Source organism: Coturnix japonica, chromosome 8 (assembly GCF_054131305.1).
Source record: "Coturnix japonica strain WE chromosome 8, WE-NBRP24, whole genome shotgun sequence".
Lineage (NCBI taxonomy): Eukaryota > Metazoa > Chordata > Aves > Galliformes > Phasianidae > Coturnix > Coturnix japonica.
The window spans coordinates 17,836,103-17,848,534 of record NC_140670.1 but is presented as its reverse complement, the minus strand read 5'-3'; the positions used below and the strand labels follow the sequence as shown (position 1 = coordinate 17,848,534).

The following is a 12,432-nucleotide window of genomic DNA, read 5'->3' as shown; positions in this document are numbered from 1 at the left end:
ATTCCAAAACATAGCTGGAGTTTTAAAGTGCTTGCATTTCTGAATAATGAAATCGTTTTGTTTGCTTTCCCATTCAGCTTTCTCAGTAGTTAACTTCACTCACATGAATTTCAAGTGAACAACATGCGTGGGATTCTTCTTGCTAGGTATTGCTATTTAGAACAGGAATATTCTCCTTTAAAATGCAGATGAATGAATGGAAAGCGCTAAATAATGAAATACCAGCACTTACTGAGTGCATTTATTTTTTTTTAATGCTTTACCACACTGATACAAAGCATCCACTGTTGGTTGGCTTGCATCCCTCTGGCATGTATGTGTTTGAACAACAGTGACCACATCAAGGAAGTGGGCTCCAAGGGTCAGGACAGCCATCAGAAATCTATTTTATCTCCAGAGCAGTGCAATAGACTTCATGCTTTAAGCAATTTGTCTTTTTCTTCTTGCCTTATGTTTTCCTCTCTGCAAATAAATGGTCGTCCCATGCAGAAAGCTTTGAAGCTGTTAATTCCTTAAAACTCCAGAAATCTTCTGATGGGTGCACTGCAGTACTTGATGCTGCTGTTTGAATATAGTTTTGACATTTACGTATTTTTTTAAAATGCTGTCCTTGTTTAATGCCAGCAGAGCCAAAATGATGATGACAATACTTCTTTAGAACTGATTCCCATTTCTATTTGCGATGTATTTTTGATAGCACATTTAATATTTAATAATAATGCTTATGACAATCACAAAATTATGTTGTATAAACGTGGCATAAAAGTAGATCTACAAATACCAGTAGACTTTCTTCCTCTCAAACCCAATAGTTTTCTCTTTTTGCTGATTGCCATCCAGTCCTCACCAGTAGGCTGTGAGCTACCCTGCTGCCTTTAATTCCTTCAACTCTAAAAAATGACATTTGAAATGAAAAACATGATCATGTTAAGCAGCTTTCTGATTGCTATATATATGAACTTTTCAATTTTAATGGACAAAAAAAGTAAAAATCCTAGCTGTGATGTTATTCACTGCTAAGCTAACGGATGCCTCACAGGACATTTCAGGATAGTGGTTACCTGTTGTGCTATGGGATTGTTGTTAAACAGTAAATCACTATGTTTAACAATTTAGTTGGTTGTTTGAAAGTTACCAACTCAAGATTGTCTTTTGGAAACTAGCATCATCTTCCCACTGTTTAATCATTCTGCAGGGTAACATTTGTGCTTAAGTACTGTAGTCAGTACTTAAACATAACTAGACGTTGTTTCCTGCATAAATTACTTTTGGTTTGTTTGTTTGGTTTTAGACAAATCTTCAAGCAGTTTTTAACAAACAGAGTGCTGAAAGACCCTAAGCAAAGGCGCTTTTTCAAATCCAATGATCTTTATGAGCTATTTACTCTGAGCAGCCCAGATGTGTCTCAGGGGACAGAAACAAGTGCAATTTTTGCAGGTACACTTTTTTTTCCTAATACTTTTAATAGAAAAAAAAAATAATAATGTTTGAAGTGTTTGATAAATTGATACTAAGTTTATTCATCCCTCAGGTACAGGTTCAGATGTTCAAGTCCCCAAACATCAACTGAAACGGAAACTTGAAAGGTCAGCTGATGATGACGCTTTGAAAGGTGGTCTCCATCTAAAGAAAAGCAGCTCACCAAAGTACAGCAAGTCATCTGGTTCCCACTTATCCAGCCATGTGGTAAATTCTTCTAAAGCAACAGAGACCGGTGAGGAAGCCAAAGGAAATTTGGAAACTTTTGACCAAAAGGGCTATGCAAAAGATAATGCACAAACTGCTACTAATATGAATTCATTGAATAAAAGCAAGCAAGAAAGCTTGGAAAGAGCTGATATATCTCTGTCCCAACCATTGCATGGTGATACAGAGTCTTCAGAGAACACCACGGTGACTAAGGAAGAACATGAAGTGGCTAATGAAAATGTTGAGGGAGATTTTGGCCTTCTTTGTGGTGCAGCTGACTCTCAGGAAAAGCAGGTTGATAAAACAGGGGATGTGCAAGTGGATAATAATCATTATAAATGTACCTCAAAAACAAAGCACAGAGTGGATATGCAATCACATGACAGCCATAAAGAGAAGTCTAAGAAGAAGCATCACAAAGATGCCAAGTTTGAAGGGGAGCGTATTCCTCACCTGGTGAAACAAAAGCGCTACAGGAAGGAGGACAGTGAAGAGAAGGAGTTAGACCCAAAGAAAAATGATGATTATGTCTTGGAGAAACTCTTCAAGAAAACAGGTAATTTTTGTTATTGGATTTGTACAGCAGTGACAGACTATTTAAATAGATGTGTGCAAAGCTTATGCAAATGACAAAGAGCAGTTTATCTAGTCTGTTACTGTCATGACATGTTAAAATGTTCGTTACTGAAATTGCTCAGGTAGGAGTGTGCTGGTTGCCTTCCAGAAACTCCTTAGGATATGAAAGTAGTACAGTGTTCATTTTGGAAATAAGTATGTAACCAGCCTTCATTTAGGCAGGAGTTCCACTTCTGTTTGTCCTGTCTGTAACAATATAAGTGATCAATTTAACCACATAATTGCAAAGTCTTTTGTAAATAATGACCTCATCTGCACATCAAATGTGGTTTACAGTCAAATTGATTGCTCAACTGATAGAAGGGGGATCTCTTCTTACTAGAAATGACTGTGCTGAAGTGCTGAATGTAATCGATCTGAAAATGAGAGGGGAAAAAAAAAGATTGTGGCATTCACTTAAGGTTACCATTTCAATTAATAGGTGTCCTCCTTCAGCTTTTCTTGTGTGCTCTGTTTGCTAGGGGTGCACAGTGTAATGAAGCACGATGCCATTATGGAAGCTTCCAGTGCGGATTATGTGCTGGTAGAAGCAGAAGCAAACAGAGTGGCCCAGGATGCACTAAGAGCCTTAAAAGTCTCTCGACAGCGATGCTTAGGAGCTGCTTCTGGTGTGCCAACATGGACGGGCATGAGTGGTCTTTCAGGTGCACCATCAAGAGTAAAGTAAGTTTGTTTCTCATGCTGCTTATTGATAAATAGAAGAGTTCCTTAAAATGGTGTGGGTTATTTATTTTTATACCCAGTATTTGCAGTAACATATTTTTCATTTGTTTCAATATGTTTCTTATTTTTTTAAATATTTAATAGAACGAAACGACATATTTTGAGGCTAGAAAGTATTCCTTTCTGAAGGATAAAAAAAAACATTACTGTTGTACAGTACAGGGAGGTTGGTAGAGCATTCTTAAGAATCCTAGAATGCAAACCCAGTCACTGGCTTTGGCAAAAGTATTTTGAGAGAGATTTCTCATGGAATTAATTCTTCTGCATGTTTAGGAGTCGGTTTGGTCAAAAAAGAAACCCTATGCTGCTTTCTTCACATTCCACTTGTGCATCACCTGTCAAAAAGTGCAAGGTAAGAAAGACAAGACAGTATTTATCTTTTAGTATCTTTTCGTACTGATTTATACTCCCATAGCTATTCTTCATATGATTATGTAGACTTCTAGAATTTTCATTCACCCAAGAAATTTTCATTTTTTTGATGCAGCACCTTGTCTAGTCAGATACATCAAACTGCAGCGTTTACCACTTGTCTGTCTCAAGATCAGCAGTGCTTTTCTTTCACTTCCTCAGTTCTAAAGTGTATATTCAAGTTGAGACTAAAGCATACTGGCTCTTTATTGTATATTACAAATGTGCTCACATATGATTTAAGTCTAAACGGCAAGCAGATTTTGTTAAAGATTCTGTCTTTATACATGGTCTATATGTTTATTCGTAGGACGCAGATACGATGAAGAAAGAAAATGTGAAGAAGAATAGTTCCAATGGGCACTTTGACGGAAAATCAGAAACTGGAGAATCATCATCTAGCGTATTAGATTCTTCATCCTTATTAGCTAAGATGAGGGCAAGAAACCACCTTATTTTACCACAAAGGACAGGGAATGAGGGAGATGAGAATCTTAACCAAGCACCAGCTCCAGCCCCAGGCTCAACAGAATATGATGAATTGCTGGTGGATGTGCGGAACTTTATTGCGTTCCAGGCCCGTGTGGACGGTGAGGCTAGTACTCAGGAAATACTGCAGGAGTTTGAGTCCAAACTGCCTGTGGCACAAACTTGTGTCTTTAGAGAACTCCTCCGCAATCTCTGCAGCTTTCATAGAAACCCAAATGGTGAAGGTGTCTGGAGGCTGAAGCCAGAGTTCCGCTGACCTCTGTCACGAGAAGGCACTGGTTTGCACTTGGCCAACAGTCTGCTGTCAAAGACTTACTACTTATCTTTTGACATGAGGGATTTGTGTTTGTGATTTAATAAATGACTTGAACAGACAGTGATGCAGCACTCATTGCAGGCTTAGTGCTGGCTTCATTTCCAATTTAAACTATTTGTATGGGAGTGCTACCTACCTCATAGGTGAAGCAATACAAAGTATCACCTTTTCTTTAAAAGAAATGTTGGGGTGAAGAATATGTGCTGACTTTTTACTATAGTAAGAGCCATGGATGTTGCCGTGGGTGTTTATTTGATTTCTGTGAAATTCCAAGAATTTCTCTCAGTTTTCTGTATGTTACTTAAGTGGTCACTGAGCACACAGTGTAACATCAAAAAAAAGTTTGTGATCGGCATGAGAGATTCACTTGCACTGATGAGAGTACTGAAATCACTAAGAAGCTTTCATTAGTAGTGAGAATTTGCTTTTAATGTTTCTGCTTTCATTGTTGCTAGCATCTAACAAATGCAGTGTTACTTACATTACTGCTTAACTTGGAAAATAATCTATTTCCACAGAGGTTTAATCACAAAAATAAAAAGCCTGACAGTTGATATTCATGAAAAACTGATTGGATTATGGAAAACTAATTTACCCTATAATCACTGATTCAGTTGTAGTCCATGGGCAGTCCCACCATGGGCAGTTGCTCAGTGTAGTACTTCTTACCAGTGAGATAACAGTTACTGCTGTGTTTGTTACAGGCTGTGGACTGATAATTCAGATCTCATTACGTATTTGTAGGTTTCACTCTTGGTGATTTCTGTATAGAAAATTTTCCAGTTCTCTGTTAGCACATAGTCTTTTACAAGGATCAAGATTGTCAGAGGAGGAATAGATTTTACTGTATTTTGCTGAATATAATCATGTGTTCACACAGTCATAATATGGCCTATAACTTCTGTTTGTGCTCCTGCCTATTCCGTAGATAGATGGATGGAGAAAATCTCAGTCTTCCTGGCAGTCAGATAAATTCTAATAACTGTTTTCTTCCAGGAAGGGAGAATCTGATTATTTGTAGCAAACCCAAGTGCTGTGTTAGAGCTTTGGTGTGCTAAATAAGGAGATTTTGGGGTGAAGAATGGATGGGCTGTGAGAGAAAAATGACAGTCTTGCACATCTTCACAGCAACAAGTTACTCTTAAAGTAGGGATAATTAGATGTACTTAATATCCTCACTGTCTCTAAGCTATTGAGAAAAGGGAAATCTGAGTTACTTGTTTTTCTTTATTTTGGGTACAAACACTGGAAGGTGAATGGTGAAGCAAGAATGCAAACTGGGTTGCTTTATGCTAAAGAAAAGTAGTCTTTAAGGTATTTTCTATGGCTTTTCCTTCTGTTTTTATTCTGTATTAAAGGGTCTGCTGATATTTGCAAAAAAGTGGTGCTTTACTGTTTCAATAACCAATTAGCTTTTCGCAGACTGGCATTGGAGAGGATAGACTGTCAAAGAATCTGCTTTTCTTCCTTATGACATTTGAAGGTAGGCCTAATGCACCTTTTCCTGACACCCTTTTCTGGAGTTTAAACAATACAATGTTACTGTTCTCTTCAAATCTTTAGAGTATTTCAACTAGGTTTTGGTGTTGTCCACAACATGCATCCCTATCCATGCCCCATGAGCAATCCAGGAATTCATGTGTCAGCAAAGCTGCTGTTGTCACCTTAGCTATCAGTTCTAGTGTCCTGTTTTATGTACTACTTTCAGTCTTAAAGACATTTTTCCTGTACCAAGGAATGTTTGGAGCTTCTTACTGATGATCTGTTGATGTAAATGGACCTGCATGTGCTTTTATAAATCCTTGGCTTTTACAGACTTATTAAAAAAGTAGAAACAAAAATCTGTTCTAGAAGTCTTTCTGGGCTGGGGGGGTGGGGTCGGGGAGGTGGGGGTTGGATGGAGTGGGGAAGCCATCGTTTCCTGTATAGTGGAGCTCTGTGACTAAATGGTTCTAATGATCTCTAAGTACAAGTCTGTTTTTCATGCAACTTCAAATTATGTGCCCTAGCAACTAGGTTTTTTTCAGTACTAGTGGATGTTTATGAGGCTGAATGAACATTAGTATGATACTCAGTACATTTTAAAGTATTTCATCTGAAAAAAAAAATAAATCTGTGAGATTAAAGGTCTACAGACTGACTTATAAGTGAAAGCTCTTCTGGAATGTCTGAGACATTTGACAGTGAAAGAGTTATTTAAGAATAATCCTATTCTTATTCCAGCATAGATGCTGTATCTGACTTTGTTTCTTCAGCTGTGTAAAATCAGGTCACTTCATATCTTTAAAGAAGATACGAAGCAGCTCCTGACTAATGATTATGCAGTCAGGTGCATTTACCTTCAGATAGTTTATAGGCATGTAATATTTTCAAAAGCTTTTATTTCACCCTTTCCATTTCCCAAGCATCCAGTGCTGCTGTGTGTGGGTGTTACTTTGTGTATGATTACAAAATTCACTCTATGTGGAATGCTTCTATCTTGCAGTTCTTACCTCATTGGGAAGGAGAGAAGGAAAGATCAAAATACAGATATTGTAATCAAGTTAAATCTTATTAAAGAGAGCCATTTCAGCCTGAAACAATGTAGCCCTTAAGTAGAAGGAAAAAAAATGTTTTGTTTCACGCTGTGAATATTTGGGAAGCAGCTCTAGCATTGGTTATTAAGGTGCTTTATACCCCTTTTGCATCCTTTTCTTTCTTTATATTCTTCCAAGTATTATTCTCCTTTTGTTGATCCTTTTGATGAACACTTGAGTTTGTTGGTGGGTTCAAGGCTCTCTATTGTAAGAACTAAATTCTGACCTAAATGTCTAAATTCTGATCTGGAGATTCTGCTGCAGGTGATTGATTGCCCCACCACAAAAGAAGTGTTAGCAAGACACTGAATGGATAGATAGGTAGGAGTGAAACAGCGCTTTACAATAATGGAGAGAATTATAGATCATATCATAAATGAGTGCTCTGGCTCAGCCTCAGTGGGGTACAGTGTGAGAACTGAGTCTACTACAGCTAATAAACATTATCCTGGCAAGTAAAGTGGTACAGAATCGGGCTGTTAAATTGGGAAGCACTGGATTCAGATGATATTCACCTATACCCATACCCATTTGTACACAAGTGGCATGGTATGCTTTTGATTGCTTCTTTTGTTTCCAAAATTGCTTGAACTTGACAAATTTTTATGTTCTTGCTAATAGTGCAATCTCTGCCTTTCAAGAAGCTACAACAGGACAGCCACAATTTTCCAAAGGGCTTCACAGAATTTTGTTCATAAAACCCTTCAGTACTTCCTTTCTGAGCCACTCGGTCTGTAGGTCTGAATTTTCCATCTCCACTGACACTGATGGGCTGATTGTCATACCTCGAGGACCTCACCTTCTGACCTGGGCCTTCATCAGAGATAAAATGTGTGTCATTTGGAATCCTGTGTGTGTGTGATTGAAACAGTCACTGAATGTTAATCTTTCTCCGATTTCTGTGTGCTTATTGCTGTGTGGGAAGGACAAATACAGGCAACTTGTGTTCCTGAAAAGAGCCTACTACACCTTTTTTTGTTATTGTTTCTTTTTAGTTTTGGGGAAGATTAATCTTGTGGGCTCCATTTTTGACCTGAACTCCAAATGCAGTTTGGGATACATTGTTCAAAAACCATGGAGATGGGTGAGAGCGATGATTTTAGTAGTCATTAAAAGGTAAGTTATACTTCATCAGTGAAAAAGATGTCCAGGAAGGCGTCACCTAAGTAGAAAAAGCAGTGTGATAGTTATTGTTATGGGATGTGTCCTTCAGGGGAAGCTGTCACAGGGATGCAGCGTTTGAGTAATTCATTTGCAATTCAACTGACAAACCATTCTTAAAGAAAACAGCAACTCAACTGTTGTTTTTTTTCTAAAATGGTAACAAATTGCTCCAGGATCAAGCAATGCTGTTTTTAAGATGAGGAACTGGGTAGATGAATAATAGAATTGGTAGATTAATACTCTGTTTGCACCTCATTTGCATGCTGTTGTGATTCCAGTGCCAAATATTAGCAATACCAGTCTGAGCAGTTTTCTCTCCTGTATAGAGAAGGTGTTGAAGAATGTCTATGGAGACCAAACAGTGAGGCAGTGGGTGAGGTGTTTCAGCAGTGGTGACTGATATGAAAGACAGCCATGCACAGCTGTCACACTGTGAAGAGTGTGTCGATCAGCTCATCTGTGCAAATCAGAGGATTATAACCAGGTAACTCTGTAGAGAGCTGAATATCAGCTTCAGTATGTTGGAAATGATGGTGGCAACACTGGAATATTGCAAAGTTTGCTCCAGATGGGTCCTACAGATGCTCATACAGGAACTGAAAGAACACCATATGCAAGTTTTTCAGAATCTATTGAACAGCATGTGAATTCCTCATCTAGGAAAATGTTCAAGACAAAGTCCTGAAGAGGTAAGGTGATATGCACTGTCTTGGGGTAGGAAAGGGGTGATTCTTCTGGTTTTCCTGGAGCCTGGACAATCAGCTTTGACTGCTACATTGCAATGCTGACAGCTAAAGGCTCAAACTAGTTTAGCTACAGAAGAAGACAGCCTTTCTCTTGCAACACAATAACACCAAGTTCCCACGCCAGTTTGGATTCCACAGAACACATTGCCCATCTTGTCTAGACTATCCCAAACTCCAACTGTACGGTACAGATTTGGCCCCTTCTGACTTCCATCTGTTCAGGCCAATGAAAGATGGATTACATAGGCTACATTTTCCTAGAAACAACGTTGTCATAGCAGCTGCCAAACAGGGGGTCACCTCCCCTGGTGCAGATTTTTATGAGCATGGCATGCAAGCTTTTGTTCAGCACTGGTGAAAATGCACAGTTAATGGTGGTGACTATGTTAAAGGACAATGTTTTGTAGCTGAGAATTGCTATCAAATAGCGGTATTGTACTCATTGTGGTTGTAGTTGAAAACTGTTATAGTTTCCATGGAAATAAATAGCAGACATTGCTTTTGGAGTGACCTATGCATAAACTTCAATAAGAAGAATGAGCTATCATGATGCAGTTCCTCATGTGCTGGTTGTGATTGTGCTTTCTTAGATGATACATTAAGTTCATGAAAAGATGACATGTTAAGAGACCCTGTAGAAACTTTTATCAATTCTTGGCCAATCCATTAACTAAACCATCAGGAAAATTTAGGAAGGAATAAAGTTAGTGTCTCAGTGTAGTCACTGAGATCATTTAAAACCTGGTGTAATCTGTTTGTTTGGTTTTGTAGGAGCAGGGAGATCTGAATTCTGCTATAAACTGTTCAGAGACTTTGGATGAGATATTTTATTGCCTTCTTTTCCACCATCTGACTGGTTCGGTCTTTAGGGGGAATGGCAAGAAATTTTTCACATCTTTGGAAATGCTTCAGGAAATTATTGCAGAGTAAAAAGAATCCTAGTTGGAAAAACAGAAGGTAATATGGCATCTTCTTGTCTAGATCATGAATTCAGTAACTGTAGTTTGCACAGAACTATAGTACAAAAAGCTGACAGTCCAGTTTTTGAAGGGCTTGAGTAGGGCACATGCTTTGGAGTCAGGATGTGCTGGCGAGTCTGCACTTGGGAGTTCTCCCTCCCTTGGGAGAGATATTTATATATTAGGTAAATGGTAAAACCTCTCTGCTACTTAAAGCCATTTATAATTTCCCTGTTCCAACATTCAAGCTATATGCTGAATGTACGCTTACTAACTCAGTGGCTCTCTCCATCTACCCACTCCTCATGGGATTGCTATTCTAGGCTCTGGGGTGATGTCAACATTCCTATTTCACGTGGTATTGCTGATGTGATACAGGTCCTGTTCCTTTAGCTAAGATTGAGAAGATAAATCTTTCCTTAGTAATTCTTAGCTTTCACTGGTGACTTCTTTTTGCTGCCTCTAATGCTATAAGCAGAGAGAGATCAGACCCCTCCCATGCAAGGGTCGTTCCTCTTTTCATTATAAAATGGCTCTAAGGCAGCTGCTATGAAGCAGGTGAAATACTTTGGGGTTTGTTTTTTGGTTTTTTGCTCCCAGCCAGCAAAACCCACCATGAAGACTGCAATGCATCACACTGTGCTCAGGAAACAAAAAACAACTCCTTTGTCCAGAAAGAAGAAATTACTGTGAGTCATCAAACTAGAAAATATGGAACCTGGACAGATAGTGCACAGAGAAGAGTTAAGCCACTCCTCTGAGAAAGAAGCAACTTCCAGCCTGCTCTGCGCACTAGTTTCAAGGGGTTTGTGCTGAAATGAAACAAATACTGACAAATTAAAGGAAAGGGGGAGCTATAATTGGAGCTGAGCTCTTTGTTTCTGAACAGCAGGACTGACCATGCACTTAACACCAAATTTGTTAGGGCTCTAAAACATGCAACAAAGGTTCACAAGTAGACGTTGCTCTGCCAGTTAATAATACAGTGAGATAACTATGCTGTTTCAGTGTTGCTGTCCCATACTAATTGCTGTATGATCAAAGATGAGGTTTTGATAGGCCACAAAATGAACCCCACTGTTCTTACCCATGAGCTATTCCTGAAAGCCAGGCAATTTTGAACTCTGCAGACCCTCCAAGCTGTTTATCCAGCCATTTGAGAGAGTGAGAAGGAAAAGCAATGCCAGTGCAGAATTCTTTGGAGAATCCACCTATAATTTTATGTTGTTAGCTGTGTATCATAGTTCCCCATAGATTCCCTGCTTTTCCTAAGCTCCCAAAGCCACACTGCTAGTAACATGTAAGTGGAGCGAACACACTATTTTTATGGTACAGAACAGGGATGTTGAAGCCTTGCACTAATTGCAAACTAGAATGTAGTATCATCAGTGGAGCTATGACCAACTCCTGTATAAGGCTTACATAAGTGGTGAGTCATACACTCTTACGAAAGAATAAGGAGCAAGGCTTTCATTATGTTGTTTGTCTAATCAGAAATATGAAAATAAAAGAACACAGCACTCAGTGGGTTATGTTTGGCTAACAGTAGGCTAGAATTTCTGCAGTTGCACTACTGTGATTGAGGCATTTCATTGTTTGTGGTCCCAGCTTATATTAAACAGAGAGGATTTTTTCATAAATCTTTGCCTCTAGGGCAGAGTTAAGGTTGTTTGGGAACCCTAGCTATGCATTTCCAGGCATTAATGTCTGGAAGCAGCACCAGGGGAGCAGAAATGGAGGTATATGCCTAGGGAGGATACTAGGAGTAAATGAAGAGGCCCAAGGGCAGTGCAGGGTTTCTGAGGATGAGCACATAAAGAAGTGGTAGAGTGGAAGCCGAGCTTTTAGGGTGACCAAAAAACAGTCCTGTGATGATTTCTTGTATCTCACTAGCTTTTTTCATGCTCTCAGGCAGGTCGTTGCAGTGAGTATTACTTCAACCACCAACCACTGCTGTTAGCCACAAGCTGAGATACCTACAGCTCTTTGAAGACAGCTACAGAATCCTGAGGACTGAAGTTCGCTGCAGCTTTATGTGCACCAAAAGTGCTCTTTAAACTGGTCCGATGAATCCATCACCACTTCTCCTTTTCTTACACTAGTTCCCTGCCCCTCCTGTGGTGGACTGGATCACTTGGCTGCAGCAACAGCTGAAGGCTGGAAGGAGCAATAATAGGAGGAAATCTGAAACTGAAGAGCCACACTGTCATGAGACTTAGGAACTCAAGGCCCTGGAATGTGTCCAAGGGCAAAAAAGCTGTGAAGGATCTGGAGCACAGGTCTTACAGGGTGTGGCTGAAGGAACTGGGATTCTTCAGTTCAAAGAAGAGAGGAGGTTAAGGGGAGACCTTATTCCTGTTTGCAACTGCCTGAAAAGAGGTTATAGTGTGGTGGGAGTCAGCCTCTTCTGCTGGTAGCAGCAATAGGATGAGAAGTACTGGTCTCAAGATGTGCCGGGGAGGTTCAGGTTGGATACTGATAAAAACTTATCCAAAAGAGTGGTTGGGCACTGGGATGGGCTGCCCAGGGAGGTGGTGGAGGCACTGTCCCTGAAGGTGTTCAAGACACGTGTAGATGTGGTACTGAGGGGCATGTTTTAATGGGGAATATTGGTGGTAGGTGAACAGTTGGAGTAGATGATCTTAGAGGTCTTTTCCAACTTCAATGATTTTATGAGCCTACTTTTCAGCTGAGAGCAGCAAAAGGTGAGTATAGCAGAGCTG

At 39.5% G+C, this 12,432-nt stretch overlaps 1 protein-coding gene across 4 annotated transcripts in view; it reads left to right on the top strand.

The window, feature by feature from the left end:
• Window positions 1-6,105, top strand: part of ERCC6 (ERCC excision repair 6, chromatin remodeling factor) — a 40,058-nt gene extending 33,953 nt beyond the window's left edge. For 3 of the 4 annotated variants that reach the window (XM_015866824.3, XM_015866822.3, XM_015866823.3), the window contains 5 exons: window positions 1,292-1,437; window positions 1,532-2,245; window positions 2,787-2,988; window positions 3,322-3,400; window positions 3,770-6,105. In XM_015866824.3, the coding sequence (XP_015722310.2) occupies window positions 1,292-1,437; window positions 1,532-2,245; window positions 2,787-2,988; window positions 3,322-3,400; window positions 3,770-4,204 (1,576 nt within the window). In that variant the 3' untranslated portion in view covers window positions 4,205-6,105. The remainder of the gene's footprint in view (window positions 1-1,291; window positions 1,438-1,531; window positions 2,246-2,786; window positions 2,989-3,321; window positions 3,401-3,769) is intronic. The other variant, XR_014948871.1, reaches the window with a different exon arrangement.
• Window positions 6,106-12,432: the final 6,327 nt, after the last annotated feature.